At 34.6% G+C, this 16,829-nt stretch overlaps 2 protein-coding genes and 1 long non-coding RNA gene across 3 annotated transcripts; 1 reads left to right on the forward strand and 2 right to left on the reverse strand.

Annotated features, from left to right (window-relative positions):
- Window positions 1-433: 433 nt before the first annotated feature.
- On the reverse strand, window positions 434-1,273 carry LOC136064149 (uncharacterized). Its single transcript, XR_010625819.1, has 2 exons — window positions 1,194-1,273; window positions 434-1,115 (listed from the first exon to the last, which is right to left on the reverse strand). It is a non-coding gene; the product is annotated as an uncharacterized LOC136064149 (long non-coding RNA).
- Window positions 1,274-1,823: 550 nt separating this feature from the next.
- On the forward strand, window positions 1,824-5,870 carry LOC136061055 (uncharacterized). Its single transcript, XM_065765533.1, has 4 exons — window positions 1,824-2,611; window positions 3,734-4,106; window positions 5,029-5,420; window positions 5,566-5,870. Exons 1-3 carry the CDS (start codon window positions 1,830-1,832, stop codon window positions 5,077-5,079), a joined length of 1,206 nt encoding a protein of 401 aa, XP_065621605.1. The 5' UTR covers window positions 1,824-1,829; the 3' UTR covers window positions 5,080-5,420; window positions 5,566-5,870.
- A 960-nt stretch (window positions 5,871-6,830) lies between these two features.
- Window positions 6,831-15,212, reverse strand: LOC112009418 (probable aspartyl aminopeptidase). The gene is made up of 10 exons (XM_065765527.1): window positions 14,920-15,212; window positions 14,750-14,851; window positions 13,814-13,942; window positions 13,082-13,354; window positions 11,582-11,726; window positions 10,604-10,843; window positions 9,858-9,990; window positions 9,265-9,446; window positions 8,484-8,596; window positions 6,831-7,510 (listed from the first exon to the last, which is right to left on the reverse strand). Exons 1-10 carry the CDS (start codon window positions 15,105-15,107, stop codon window positions 7,402-7,404), a joined length of 1,614 nt encoding a protein of 537 aa, XP_065621599.1. The 5' UTR covers window positions 15,108-15,212; the 3' UTR covers window positions 6,831-7,401.
- Between the last annotated feature and the right edge of the window lie 1,617 nt (window positions 15,213-16,829).

Raw genomic sequence — 16,829 nt, forward strand, 5'->3', positions numbered from 1 at the left:
GCTTTTACTAGTCTACAACGCAAGCCACTCTTACGTCCAGTCGCGAAATGCTCTCACCAACTTTACGTGCACCACTCTTATCACCTTGATAAAGGTATTCTTTTCTTGAAAATGCTAATGATGGCTACCTCTCTCTACAGTTAAAGTCTTGTATAATCAAGTCCTTTCTTCATGAAAAAAGCAGACAAGGGGGCTTTGCTTGGACACTTTGTTAATTGCAAGTAAATTGTGTGATGTTGGTCATGCTTGTTTTCTGTGTTTTATACTCAGTCCCACCAGATACTTATATCTCGAACCAAACCATATACTTTCAGCAATGCCCTTTTTGATTCCTCTAGACTGAAGAACACAAGGTTTGTTTCATGTCAATCGTTTCTATCTTTCCAACATTGTTTGGTCACATACACACGCACACATGATGAGACATTTCACATTTATGAAAACAACATACTCATTATAAATAAATAAATAATTAACCCAGTTTGCCACCCTAATCCTACAAATATTTGGCTTTGTTACTTTAGTGTCATAATTTCAGGGCCAATACAACTCGTTCCAAATGGAGAGACTGAACTCACAGCTATATTTGCAGAACTGTCACATAATCCAGCAAAATGAGAGGCTAAGGAAGAAAGCTCAACAGCTAACCCAGGAGAATCAGGCTTTGCTGTCTGAACTGAAGAAGAAACTCCCCAAAGCAAACGCAAATACCAATCCTGACCACAATATTGGCTCCAGTTCCGCACCAGATCCAGTTAGTTCCAGCAAACCTTGATCATATGATTACACTTTCCTTTTCAATCTCCTATGTGCAAATCATGGGTACAAGTAGCATAGCACCTTTGATTTTTATTTCTTGAACCCAGCTACATTTCCGGTTTCTGACATCTCTTTATTAGAGAATGGGAAAAAAGGGTAATTTTATGAACTACAGATTTGTTTGCTGAGGGAAATGAATACAATCCTCTCTCAATGAGCATATAATAATCTCAAGTGTAAATCAAATCTAAAAATCCACTTGCAGCTTCTTGTCTATGCTTGAAAAAGTTTGGTAGAATGCCTTGAAATGCTTGTAAGCAATGTCTACGTCTTCCTTCCCACATATCTCCCTCACACTGCATTGAATTAACAGCACCAAACCAATCAAATGCTATGCTAACTGGAAGAAGAAAAGGACAGGAACAACAATTTACCTTTTATCTAGCATGAGGTCCTAATAACAATAAACTCCATACATATTTTCTAGTAATGAGAATGATGGAACTGTTGTGAAATAGAGAGAGAGAGAGAGAGAGAGAGAGAGAGAGAGAGAGAGAGAAGGGGTTTGAAGATTAAAGAAGACAATGAAGCTAATTTAGGCTTTGGATGTTCTTGTAAAACGGTTTGTAGAAAAAGGTCTGACAACCTTTTAGAAATAATGAACTAGTAAGGTTGGGTGAAAAACTGTTACGGGAAAGGATGAGAAAATAAGGGACTTCAGCTAGCTATTTTGGAAGGATGAGGAAATCGAAGAATGGTGAATTTAGAGAAGTTGTATTCTCTATTCGTGCCTTATATCTTTTCTGCTCTTTTCACTTTGTCTATATGCTTGGTACCATGATTTCAATGTTAACAACTTAAGTTTTTGCATTCATGCATGTCAATATGATCATCATTATGATTGGTGTGTTTAATCATCATCATAGATTTATAGCCATTGCCAAGTTTTTCAAAATTATTGTTGTGATGTTGTTTTGAACATGATGTGTATCTATGTTTTGATCCTTTAGTATTCAAGGATGCTATTCAATGCTCATAATGAGATGCACTGATTTCTGTTGCCTTCCATCATGATACTGATGACTCTTAATTTATTTTGTTCAGTTTTACGGATGGAGCAAGATGTTGAGAGGTTTATTCGTGATCCTACTCAACAACAACTAGAGTTCCAACAACTGCCTACATCCTATTTACGGTTGGCTGCACACCGTGTCGCACAGCACTACTCATTGCAGTCAATGGTTTTATTGGACAATAGTTTGCCTGATGGGACTGGTTCAAGGATTATTGTTCGCAAAACTTCTGATTGTCGGCTTCCTTTGATTCGCCTTGCAGACATTCCTGTAAATTTACCATCAGAAGACGGTGGTGTTGTTAAGGTTGCAATCAAACAGAGGCCACAAAAACGGTCACCGATTCTTGGCAATGCAAATTCAAATTCTTTAAAGTCAGGCGGTGCCAAAAGTGTAGAGGAAAGAAAAGAGGAGTATAACAGGGCTCGTGCAAGGATATTTAACTCTAGTATTAATAGTAGTGGACCTAGTGGTGCTGTGGGTGGGAAACCAGAAAATGAACCAAGAGTGCAGGATAGTCCCCAGCATGGCTCTTTGGCAATTCCTAAGATAGAAGAGAAACCTGTTTCAGTAATTGCTGATGTGAATTCCGGTAGAGTTCTGATTGATTCTTCGACAAGTAGCAGTAGATCAGCTAGAAGTAGGACAGAGAAGGAGCCAATTGGTAGGAGCAAACCAAATAATAATAACAATATTAATAATAATAATAATAGAGTGGCTATTTTCAGGGACCGTGAGATTGATCGCAAGGATCCTGACTATGACAGGAGCTATGACAGGTATGCCCATTCAACTTTACTATTGTCCCTGTTGAGCCAATCAGAAGAGGGCTTTGGTTGTCTTGGCTGGTTCCTGTGAAGTTATTTGTAGAATAGTTGATTACTTATTCTATATTTCTTTAGGAAGGAAAAGATCTTATAGATTAGTTGCCATATTGATATGGCAATTAGGTACAGCAATGAAGCCTCTTTTTTCATTCCTGTTCCTTTGGTGACGATTGTCTTTATGACTAATTTTTGCCTGCATGGTCCAGACATCTATATACGTGCTATTCAACCTTTTCCTGAACTTATCTTTCCTATCCATATCGATACTGCATGTTCCAAAAAATTGACCACCTCTTTGTCCTTCCATTATTTTGCTGGTTATGTGGCTGCATAAATGTTAGTTTGTTCATCAAACAAGCTTTTCCTAAAGAAGTGCAATTTTTTGAATAATTACTCTTCACTCTTGGACACTTGCCTTTTTATGGCTCTCTCTCTCATCCCTTGAAGTTTATTTTCTTTTCTATTCCAGTTGCAATTAATCAGATTATTCTTCAATAGTATTTATATTCTTGAATAGTATTTATATGAAAAAATATTATTTATTATAGTCTTGTGCTGTTAATAACAAGATTGACTGCTGTCTGGAAGTGAGATGGTTGTAACTCGTAACCCAAATTGTCTGCCAATTTTATTCCATCCTTTCGCTGTTCATGAAAATATTGCCTACTGGCTGGAGGTGATATGATTTTAATCCAAATTGTCAAGCTGCTTGGTTTTTGCTTTGTCATATGTATAATCTATGTTGGGGGCTATTGTATTATGAACATTATAGTTTGAAAATAAAATGAAAATACAGGCCTGAATTATTTGTTTGTTTTAGATTCTCAAATTGTATATCTAATTCTGATGTACATGATTCTTGTGCATAATTGAGACCCTGATTAGCTCCTAATGAGCTCTAGCTCAAATGTTACTTCCTTCTCCCATAAGAATGAGTTCATAATCCATTGAGTGTGTAATTACCAATTTTTTTATAAAAAAAAAAAAAATGAGACGTTGATCAGCTGAAAATATAGTCTGTTTTAGTTTTTTCGATACCCCGAAAGTTTTCAAATTCTTTTTTTTTTTCCCCAGGTATATGCAAAGGTTTGATCCTGGGTTTGGGTTCAATGGAGGACCGTATACCATGCAGCCTATGTACAGCCCTGCGTTGAACTACAACACTGAATTTCCACAACTTGGAGCTACTCATAGGCCTCAGATTTCTACTGAGCACCAGCCTCGGGCACTCCCTCAACATCTACCTGCTCCATGGGCTGGACCATCAACCCCTACAGGTCCCATTGGGTATGCCCATCCAGAGGCCATGATGACTCCTTTCAATCCTAACCATGTTGGTGCCCGTTCCACGTCTGCCATATACCTGCATTCTTCTCAGTACCCTTGTCAGCGCCCTGGAATGCCTTTCATCCACCCTCATGAACAAGTTCACCAACCTTTTTCACAGGTATGATGACTCACAGTGGTTCACTTTTTCTACTTTTGGTAGAATAGGCATTGAATTATCCTCAAACTGGAAGGGGCACCTTTTTTCTTTTGTTTACATCAGACCCTCTCTAATAACACAAATTTGTAGATTTTGACATACCAGTGTTTGGGAATAAGCTTATGCTTTAGATGCTGGTAGGGTTCTTTGTATTGGTTTTAAAAAAAAAAACCTGAGGAAGTTGGGGACAACCTCAAAGTAAAACTTCTATGGGAAAATATCTCAGAAATGCAAGCCTAGCCTGTTTAAGTAGAGCAGAATTTACTGCATTGCTCCCATTGAAGTGTTGGTTGCCATTGTAATGGATATATATGGGTCGTTGTTCCTCATTGTTTGATGTGGTATATTTGGAAGGAAAGAAATAGGAGGTGCTTGGAAGACAATGAGCATTCTATGCCTGATCTCAAGCTATTATTTTTTAGAACCTTATTGGACTGGTTATCAATGTGGAGAAAACAACCCTTTTCTTCAATTTTGAATTTTCTTGATTTATGTAATTTTTGTATTTGATCTGTATATCCATGTATACCCCCTGTGTACTTGGGTGTCTCTTTTTTGATATCAATAAATCTTTATTACTTATCAAAAAAAAAAAAAAAATTGAAGTGTTTGCCACATGGTTCAAAGTTGATATTTTGGTTAATTTTTCTATCTCGTTGCATCTCTCAATAGAAACATAACAGCTAAAAATTGATTTTACATTAATATATATTCAAATAAAAAGAAACATATGAATTTCAAAAGGAAATGTTTCCCGATGATAGGCTTAGAAGGTGAATTTTCTTGTCTGATATATTTCCTACATATTTTGGTTGTTTTGCCTAGTTCCCTTTCTGATTTTGGAATATAAATGACTCTATTTACTGTTTTAATACTTGTGCAGTCTCATCAACAGCAACCTGATGCAAGTTTTGGATTAGCCCGGCCCCGATGAGGGGCATGGGCCATGCCTGCACGCTGCCAGCTGGAACTCGATCTTGATATGATGAGGAGCTGCTACAGTTGCATATATTATCTCAGCTGGCAGCAGGAGTGCAGGCATAGAGGACCGGGTTGGACTGGAGTGGAGGTATCAATTTTATGGACACTGACCTTTTGTCCATTCCACCACCTGGGTTTTGATGGAAGCTTTTTCATCTTTGATGAATGATGAAGAAGCTCACTAGGTTATGGCAATTCCTACTTATTTGGTTCTCTAAGAACCATGTTTTGCCACTGATGAAGAATGAGAAAATTTACCAGAGCTGGGAAAGTAATTAATCAGCTTGGATGAAGGTCAGCTTTTCAGAACCAATCAAGCTCTAGTTTTAGCTGATGCAGATTTCTTTTCCCTTTATCACATATTCTATTTATCGAATAAATAATAATTGCATACAAGTTTTGCTCAATGCTAATGCATGTGTTTTCTTCTTGGCTACAGCACCATAAAAAAAATCCAAAACACCATGCTATACGGAAATTAGCAAGTGCTTGTATTTGGCTTTGCAGAAGCTTTGGTGCGCATCTGGCTTTTGATTTGTGGAAGCTCTGATCATCATTTGCTATGCTTTATTACTGGAACACTTGCTGCAGAAATAATAAAGCAAACCGCCCTCTGTACCATATTAGGCTTTTGGATCTGTAATTGTATCTTAGGTTATGAAATTGATTGAATATATCACTTGTATTGGCTCTTGAATCTGAAAATATTTGTTAGTTGTGATTATCTAAATTTTATTTATGTTCTGGGCATGTCTCCATATCAACTAGCACATACTGAAGTTGCCTACAGTGGCATTGTTTCCCTTAATCTTGTTACTTTGTCCTTTATAATTAGTTCCTTGCGCTGTTCCTACGCTAGTGTCAAGCTATCAGCAGTGATATGAAAAGGCCCCTAGGAGCTATAAATGAAAGATGTTTAGTTTTCAATTTTTTATTAAATGCATGTAAAAACAGGTCAAATAATTTTTTTTTTAAAAAAAAAAAAAGAAAAAAGAAAAAAAAAAAACCAATAATCTCCCACATTGCTGTCATCAGTATCACATGAACATCAAGTGTTCACCTCTCTTTTCAACTGCCTCCCATTCCAAGTACAAACCGCCCAACACATACACGTCCATGCCTGTTTTGCCAAGCAGTGAAAATTTGCTACCGACTTGTTAAAATTGTGAGATAAAAGAAGTGGTTTTAAGCAAAGCTTAGCCAAGCCGCACTAGACTTGTTTCTCTCCCAAGAGTCTCCTTGTCCCCTAAGCATCTCTCTTTTTGTTTTGTTGCTTTTACTAGTCTACAACGCAAGCCACTCTTACGTCCAGTCGGGAAATGCTCTCACCAACTTTACGTGCACCACTCTATCACCTTGATAAAGGTATTCTTTTCTTGAAAATGCTAATGATGGCCACCTCTCCCTACAGTTAAAGTCTTGTATAATCAAGTCCTTTCTTCATGAAAAAAGCAGACAAGGGGGCTTTGCTTGGACACTTTGTTAATTGCAAGTAAATTGTGTGATGTTGGTCATGCTTGTTTTCTGTGTTTTATACTCAGTCCCACCAGATACTTATATCTCGAACCAAACCATATACTTTCAGCAATGCCCTTTTTGATTCCTCTAGACTGAAGAACACAAGGTTTGTTTCATGTCAATCGTTTCTATCTTTCCAACATTGTTTGGTCACATACACACGCACACATGATGAGACATTTCACATTTATGAAAACAACATACTCATTATAAATAAATAAAAAATTAACCCAGTTTGCCACCCTAATCCTACAAATATTTGGCTTTGTTACTTTAGTGTTATAATTTCAGGGCCAATACAACTCGTTCCAAATGGAGAGACTGAACTCACAGCTATATTTGCAGAACTGTCACATAATCCAGCAAAATGAGAGGCTAAGGAAGAAAGCTCAACAGCTAACCCAGGAGAATCAGGCTTTGTTGTCTGAACTGAAGAAGAAACTCCCCAAAGCAAACGCAAATACCAATCCTGACCACAATATTGGCTCCAGTTCTGCACCAGATCCAGTTAGTTCCAGCAAACCTTGATCATATGATTACAGTTTCCTTTTCAATCTCCTATGTGCAAATCATGGGTACAAGTAGCATAGCACCTTTGATTTTTATTTCTTGAACCCGGCTACATTTCCGGTTTCTGACATCTCTTTATTAGAGAATGGGAAAAAAGGTAATTTTATGAACTACAGATTTGTTTGCTGAGGAAATGAATACAATCCTCTCTCAATGAGCATATAATAATCTCAAGTGTAAATCAAATCTAAAAATCCACTTGCAGCTTCTTGTCTATGCTTGAAAAAGTTTGGTAGAATGCCTTGAAATGCTTGTAAGCAATGTCTACGTCTTCCTTCCCACATATCTCCCTCACACTGCATTGAATTAACAGCACCAAACCAATCAAATGCTATGCTAACTGGAAGAAGAAAAGGACAGGAACAACAATTTACCTTTTATCTAGCATGAGGTCCTAATAACAATAAACTCCATACATATTTTCTAGTAATGAGAATGATGGAACTGTTGTGAAATCTGAAGACTTAATTTCTTAGACGTGCAGGAGCCCATAGAATCACTATATCATGCTATGGATATGACTTGGTCCCCCTCCAACCAAAAAATAAAAAAACATCTCTTCTGGATTGTGGTTATAGGCCACCAATTCAAGAAGTCAAGAACAAGCAGAGAGGGCAAAGACCGGAATCAGGCCTGTTGAAATGCCCAAAGAATACAATCTTGAATTGGCTATAGCAATTTATTAGTCTGTTTAAGAACACAAATAAATACTCTTATCTAACACATGAATTTAGATTAACTCCATAACTTCTGTTTTTCTTGATAAGTATGAAGTCCAACTCACAGGGTTCTTAAAAGTAACAAACTTTACCAGTGGATTTTACCTGGATGAATACAATTATTTGTCGAAAAACCAAATTTCATTGGAATTTGGAAGGAGCAATCTGTGTCCCAACATCTGAAATTATTATTTTCAGTTATATATATTTATAGGTGTTTTAAGTTATATATTTACTCAAGCTTTTTCCCTTGCCAATTTGACAAGATTAAACCCTTACAGATCTAGTTAAATTCATTAATTTAAACAATTGATTGTTTATATCAATTTTTACTTTTCCAATGCAGCTAATTGAGTATCTGCATAGGAAGTAGAGAAAGCGCCAGTAAAATATTCTAGCTTGAACTCAATGTTCAAGTAACTAAAGCAAATCCAAAAGGATCATTTTTAACAATAGCAAGTGTATCTGAGAATACATACATACATACATACATACATATATACATGAAGGGAAATATCATAGAAATTGGAAAAAGAAAATAATGTGCTACCTGTGCATTGAAAGTTGAGCAATGCCACAATCAACCGTACGGATGCCAACTCCTGAAGCAAGAATTGGGCCTATGGTGGAACCACATCCCATATCATTTCTCACCACGAATTCCTATGCAGAGGCAAACCGGTAGGGAAAAAAAAAATTTATATTCCACTGTCACAAGATAGACACAAGAATGAAAACTAGAAATATGCTAGTATATAATCTATTTCTAAATGTTCTTCATCATGGATAACATGCCAATCAAGTTATTAGCTTACCATGTAAAAATGCAAAATTCTAAACATTCATTCCAGAAGGAGAGGGCCTTGAAGAATAATTAGATGTTTAGAATTATAACAGGGGAACTACGATGATATTCCAATAACTAGTTAGTACAGACTGATTGTTAATGTTAATTGGCCAAGGAGCAGACAAAATCTAAGAACCCAAGCTGGACCTAAACACGTTGTTCTTGGGTTGGGTTGAAATCATACACACACAGACACAAAAGGTACTTTCAATTTAATGGTTCATTTGGATAGAATTTTTATAAGGAAACTGATTTGGACTCAATTTTCAATTTCCAATTTAAATGACTTAATAGCAATGAAATAAATATATGTTTTTTCTAATAGCTGAATTTATGCTTTATTAATGTGGGTTCAAAATTTCTAGCAATAAGATGTCATTTCAAATCCATAACATCACAAGCATTCTTTTTTGGAGCAACATCTACAAAACTCAAATTATCTTGTGTAGTTGAATTGGATAGACCCTACATAAATCACCATTACCTGAGTTGGAAGATTATGAATTTTGCCAATTTCTTTAAACAGGAAAGCAGTGACTCCACTAGTGGCATAGCGCTGGTTTGCATTATGCTTGATAACAAGCCCCTTTTGCAGTTCTGGCCGATGGTGTTCTTCATGCTTATCCATGAAATTTGGGTGAACTCCATGAGCCATGTCTGCAGATACTATAAAGAGAGAACATCCAGAAAAATATTTTAGAAATTCTGGGTGCTCCAAAGTAAAAGACTGACAAAGTACAAGCTAAACGAAAATTTAAAATGTATATGTATAAGTTAGTCATAAGTCCATGGTAAATATATGATAGTCTGTTATGTCATGAATCACAAAAAAGATTTGAAACCAGCAAGTCCAATACCTAGAATTAAAGAAATGACTAGGGTTGGGGCTGGGATTCTAATGATGTTTCTTAAAAGCTAATCATGCTTCATAGGATTATCCCTGTCATATCAGAATTTGCTAATGCAGTGAACTTAATTCAACATAATGAGTGAATATAGGTACAACATACGTAAGGACAGAAGAATCACAAAGGGTCCAGCTGGCCCCAAAGTCAAAATTGTATATCTGATACGCACCAAGAAATGAGTGACGAATTGCACGCTCAAAAGCACCTTCACCAATATATTCATTAGCTAAGCAACTAACTATGCGCCTCATAGCCTGAAACATGGTTGGTGCACCAGCTCCCTGGACTGAATCTGAACCCACCTAAAGAAAAAGAGTTAGAACAAATTTGTCACCTGGCTAACATTGCAAGAGCAAATGCAAATAGAGGATTACCAACATTTACAAATGTGGGAGTATTAAAAACATAGGCCTAGTAGAAATAGAAACTAACAATGATGAAAGCCATCTGATTCTGACAACCAAATGTATTAAAATATATGTTGTCTAAAAGCCGAGTCCTTAAATATTTGAAAATATATAAATCACCAAATATAAAATATTTTAAACATTGTTATCAAAACATTTATTTTAAACATGCATTTGTGATCCTTCTACTTCCCATATCCAGTACTGATAGAGTTGGTAGTAAAATATGACCAATAAATAGAAACTGGCACCAATAACAACAAATCCCAATTTATTTGGAGTTGGATATGGATCATTGACAAATTAGTTCAGATTGGTCACATGCAGGACATCTTATATATGGGCATGGAAATTTTACAGGCTGAGGATGTTCCTTAAAGAAGTACAAATTGGAAATGTACTTTAAAAAAAAAATGGCATTAAACCATTGCTGTTATTATGATAAGCGTACAAGATAGATATATAAATCCAATCTATGTGAACTTAAATATCTGTGCAAGATGATTACCTCTTCATTATCAAATAAAGCAACCATCCGAATTGCATGCTCACTTGATAAATCACCAGATGATTTACATGAATCGATAAGAGCTCGTAACGCACAATAACTTGAAGCAAGATTATCTAATCTTCCAGAAAAAATAAATTCATTGTTTCCACCTCCAAGGCAGCTAGGTTGGGTATCACAAACATTTAATTCAATACTCATTATGTCATCAACGTCACAATTCAGCTCATCCGACAAAACCTGAAAATTGAAGTTATAGATTAATTTCAAGAATGATGTCCTAATGCCTACGACTACTTCATAGAAATGCATATAGTGCATCATTACTTAAAAGAATTATTTCAACAAATAGATAAATATGATTTTATACACGTAAAAATAATTGCATAAAAATCTATAACACCAGTTTATTAACGCTATAGTAATACATGTTTCAAAAACAGTAGTGATAGTACTAGCAATTTGTGAATGTAAATCTCAATAAACTACAAAAAATAAAGTAATCTCACTTTATCCTAAACAATTCAAATGGATTTCTTTTGTTCATGAGATTAAAAATTCTAACAATTTGAATTATGTGAAATGATATGGTTTCGAACTTTTCACTTTTACATGGAAAGATCGTGGTCAATTCCAAATGAAAACCACAAGCAATAGGTTTCTTACACTATTCTCTTAAAAAAAAAACCCCTCCATCCCAATTTATTAAAGGTCTTGCTTTCATTTTCGGGACATCAGAAATATGTACCCATTTTCTAATAGTAAAATTTCTTAAATTACCGTTTTATTTATTTAATGAGCAAGATTCTTATTAAAAGCCACGCCACTTCTAATATAAAGTACAATATTTTAAGATGATCACCATAGTTTTAAAAATTATTAATAATCATTTCATTTCAAACCATGACAATTACATTTGGTTGGACGGAGTCCCTTAGATTATTTCCCAACTAACCATAGAAAAAACAGATGAGATACCTGCATAAACAGAGGATGATGAGCAGCTTTTGAGGAAGATGTACTCTTCTCTTTTGACTCCAATGAAGTTTCCTCTAGTTTTGTTGAAAGTAATGGAATCAGATGACTCTCCAGATTTGGTTTAAATCCATCCTTATTCACTGTGCTAAACAATCCAAAAATGAAAATAAAAAAGAAAGAAAGAAACCCAGAGACTAATCTGAGTGATTATGTGCCTTTACTGCAGGTCCATCAAACAAATAACAAACTACTTCCAAAGAAAAAGATAAGAAACTGTTTTAAACTTTAAAATGTTTCAGTAATGGTAACTCAAAAGCACATTGCTTTGATCAAGACTCATAAAGCACACCAATATTTACATGGGAATTCACTTTACATAAAAAAACTCAAATCAAAATTCTCTAAAGATAATTAATATGCCCATTCACATAGACTTGCTTGAGTTTTATATTTGCATGTGCATGTGAATAGTATTTTAAGAGACGTTTGGTTGTACTTCCGTTTCTTAACCTTAATAATTCTATTAATAATCAACAATGTATAAGCAAACCCTTGTCTCACTCTATCGTCAATTTATAAAATACCTTCCTTTCCTCTCCTTCCCACCCTACAACCAAAGGGAAGATGACCTATTCTATCCCTTATCAAACTATTTAGTAAAACATCTTTACAAAGGAAAAGATAGCTATTCCTTCTCCTCTTTGAAGAGAAAAACTCTAGCCATTGCAATTTCATATCATGGGTGAGCATAGAAGTAAACAGGAGAAATTTCACATTAAACTTCACTCCCCCCCCCCCCCCCCCCCCTTTTTTTTGACAGTGAGGATCCATAGTTAACCCCAATAATTTTGGGACTAGGCTTGGCTGTTGTAATTGTTGATGTTGCATGTAGTTTATGAGATTAGAATCCAAAACCTCTCACCTACCACCCATATCATTTATAGGGAGTGTTTGGTTAGAGTTTTAACAAAGATTCTAAAAAACTTCAAACACTGTTTTCGAGATTGAAATAAAAAGTTGTTTGTTGTTCTCAAAATATAAATTTCTCTGCCCCTCAATCCCAAACTTCTTTTTTGATAAGTCTCTCAATCCCTTTCAAAATTGAAAAGGGTAAAAAGACAAAAACTTACCTAATTATCAGTCATCTATTTCCTTAGTAATCATCTATGTTTCTCTACTGGCCACCCTTTAGAAACTAAACTCCCCTTTTAGACCAGACAGTCAAGTTGAGTTTCATATGAGAATGCCCCAAAAATGCAGCAAAAGATGGGTCCTTTCACTTTGTATGCATGGGAAGTGAACAACCATAATTCACTTCAGTCTGAAGTTAAATTTAAAAGATGGAACCATAACCTATGAAAACATGAACTCTCATTTTCATATATCATATCATCAATATACAAATAACTTCTATAGAGAAATCATTCATTTTTTTAAGTTACTAAACACTAATGCGATGAAATAGTGGAGAAAATAAAATTTAAGGAAGCAGTGGCTAACCGGTCAAGATGAATTGCCAATGTTGGTACCCGTAACAGAGGCCTTTTTATTTTGACAAGCTTGTGCATAAAAGAACCATCGCTACCTCTCACTATCACTCTTCCTGCAACACTTAAGTCTCTATCAAACCAGGTATGCCATAAACCACTGCCATAGGTCTGCACATTGACCATTAGATAACCAGACTTGGATGATGCAGATTTTGGCTTTAGTTTTAGACATGGGCTGTCTGTATGCGCAGCAATCACGTGAAAGCCATTACCAACAGTGTACCTCAAAACTAAGAGAAACCTTTGATTAAACAATAGCCAGTAACCTATATAAAGGGATCGACTAATGAAGAAAACATAGAAAAATTTCAAGTTTATACAACCTTGAAAGAAAATAAGGGGAAAGACAACCATTTATGGAACCAAATAAGAAAAAACAAGCAATAGAAACAGATAAACTTCTTAATAAAGGAAAGCCTATGAAAACACCTTTTTTCCAAAAGACAAGTAGCTTAAGGAAAAACTTGCTGAAAAATTATGCAACAAGAAAATGAGGACCATATAGAGATGCCAATCCAAAGTTAGCAGTGATCACAGTAGCAACAAACTTTGCCCCGGGTATTCAGTCTCACATTATGCAAGGTCAATTCAATGCAGATTGAATTGCTAATGAAGCCTGCTTGTAATCCTTTTTTCAAGTACCAAGTTTTCAAATTTTATGATATAGAATTATTCCACTCACTTTTCTCCAATGGCAAAAGCAACTAAGGAAGACATATTTCGTGTAAAGAAGTATCGTCCACCAGGCTTTAGGTCCCATTCATCATTCTCATTTAGCAAATGAAAACCAGCAGCAATCAGTTGTGTTTTGCTTCAGCTGCAGGGAAGGAAAAGTAATTGGGAAAATTTAAGACTGTGTACCTGATCACCAGAAAAATCAAACTAGAGCTAATATTGCATTTCCTTCCTCATGATATAGGACTGTTTAGCCACAGCAGTGAGATTTAATGAAGTAGTAATTAAAATATAATTTTAAGATGAATTCAGGAGATAAATTTCAAATGAATTTGCATAACCTTTTAAAGTGACCATAAAAGAGACAATCTTACATGTTTCCTCTATAAATTAGCATCAGAAATTTATGTCTATATATTCATGATACAAAGTTGACGGCCAGATAAAATCTAGTCACTCTATTATAATTGATCCAATACAGATACTCGTTGGGACTAAGGCTTTTTTGTTGTTTTATATTCATGATAAAAAGTTATGACATACATACAGTTACACCTATCCTTCCTTTCATGCATTGTTTTGTTTATAAACAACTGGAAATACTTAATTTTACATCAAAACCTGCACTAAGATTTCTTAAAAATTACATTAAAAAAAGAAGAAGTAGACGTCAATATTTTCCAACAAATTATAGGGTAGTTGTTATTGGTTCAAATTTGAACCTACTACCTGAGATTACTTTTTGCCCAACAATAACAACCATGACAACCTATGCTTAAGATTTGTAGTGAAAATGTTATAAAAATGGCGGACATAGCATTTCTCAAAAAAAAAAAAAAAAAAAAGTGAAGTTCAATTTAAAAAAATATAACAACCTGAAAACCCAATCTGAAACTTTCCTGTCCTGAAAAGAATTCAACTTTCTAATTAACCAAACAGAGACTTGTTATATAAAGAAGTACCAGTAGCATGGAAGTGGGTCCAGGACTCATTGAGGTAGTCAAGAAGATCCCCACGATAGACCCTTTTGATCCAACCTGAAAAACTCAGCAAAATAATTTAGCTTAAGGCATTGGAAAATGAAGTACATAAAATAGATTAAAGAAGATAGACCTCAGGGATTGGATCAGAGTTGGAGCAAAGTGGAAGAGTGGTGAGATTTTACGAGGACGAGTGGCATGGTGGAGATTGGGAGGGATAAAGTTGAAGTTGAAGTTGAAGGAGTGAAGAAATGTGCAGGGTTTGAGGATCGGAAATGGGTGGTGGAGGAGTTGCAGCCGAGTTATCGCCGCCATTTTCATATGTCAGTGTGTGTGTGTGTTTTGTGTCAGTGAATGACCGTGCGTGCTTTCTCTGTTTCAATCAATCCATTTGCTCCAAAATGTTGTTGAAATGTTGTCTCTCATTATCTATCAATGTTGTTGAAAATGTTCTATAATAAATATTAAATAATAATTTTAATTCATTTAAAAAATTAATGTCAATTAAAAAGGCATCATAAAATATAAACACAGTCAAAATAAAATCATTGAAAATGATCTAATAATTACAATAAAAATAGTATAATACCAACAAAAAAAAAAAATCTATCAACTAAAATTATTCCCCCTCAAAAAAAAAAAAAAAACTAAAATTATTGAAAGATTTTGAGTTTGTAAAAGGAATAATGAGACCAACATAAATAAAAATTTTCCCCCATTTGAGTCAAGTTCATAGGTATTTCTATTCGTTTAAACTTTTATAACTAAAAAAAAAAAAAAAAAAAGCTTGGACAATATATATATATATATATATATTTGTGTGTGGGGTTTTTTTTTTTTTTGGTGGGGGGGGGGGGGGGGGGGTTGTTGGTGGGGGGGGGGGGGGGGGTGGGTGTTGTGTTGGGGGGCGTTGTTGGAGTGGTGGGAAGCAAGTTTAGAATTGATAAGGATCCTCCAAAGGTTCATAAGTAACTCTATTTCAAAGTTTCTAAAATACATTCTTTCTAAGAATAATGGAATCATTGGAATGGATTTTATAACATTATTAATATTTAAAATTTAAGGTTCCACTTGCTTCAGCATCAAATATTTTCTAACATAAATGATTTAGATTGAAAACTTTTAAAGAAAACTTTTTTTTTTTTTTGTGTGTTTTGGTCAAGTTTCTAAAAATACTTTAAGATTTTTTTTTTCATGTTTGGCTTGTATGAAATGAAATATTTCCCTTTAATATGGAAAATAAAAATAATAATATTTGTTCACAACATGAAATAATTGATGCATGATTGTAAATCTCACCAACGCCAAATCAAATCGATTTTTGTAAATAAAAAATTATTACCTTGACACTTTCAGTGCTACAAAATCTAAGCCAATATGAAATATTACAAGCAAATTACCTTTAATCACTTGAAGAAGATTAATAAAAGTAATCAAATCAGCAGTGAGAGAGGAAACAACGAATGATGAGAACGAGAAACTAGTTGTGGATTCTGTAGAATATAGTGGCAACAATAATTGTATTAGGAAGAAGGGTGATAGGTGAGTCCATAGATATCACAACCTAGAATCTCATCGGAAAGTGGGTGATATGTTAAGATACTTACAAGAAAATTGTGTTACAACCCTTTATAGTGTAAAACAATTAAACAAAACTTAAGTACATTATTTAGATTTTTTTAGGTTTTTTCTTTTTAAGATTCAGCCATGTGACTGTATTTAACTTAAAATACACTTTCATTTCGTGAGGAAAAAAAAAAAACCACATTATTGAATCTTAAGAGGGGAACTTAAGGAACATCACCTAAGTATTGTAACTAAGTTTTGTCCAAAACAATTTACATTTCAATTGCCTTCTTTTCCTAATCAAACTTAAATTCTCAAATGCTTGAAAATATTATATCAAAACAAATAGGACCTTATAATTACCATTTTTGTATAATTTTGGAATAAAATTTAACTAATTTATTTGTTTCATAATGGATAAATAAAATTTTGCTAATTCTAACCTTTTTTTTTTATCAAAAATAAAAATAAATTATT

Source organism: Quercus suber, unplaced genomic scaffold (genome assembly GCF_002906115.3).
Source record: "Quercus suber isolate HL8 unplaced genomic scaffold, Cork oak 2.0 scaffold_635, whole genome shotgun sequence".
NCBI lineage: Eukaryota > Viridiplantae > Streptophyta > Magnoliopsida > Fagales > Fagaceae > Quercus > Quercus suber.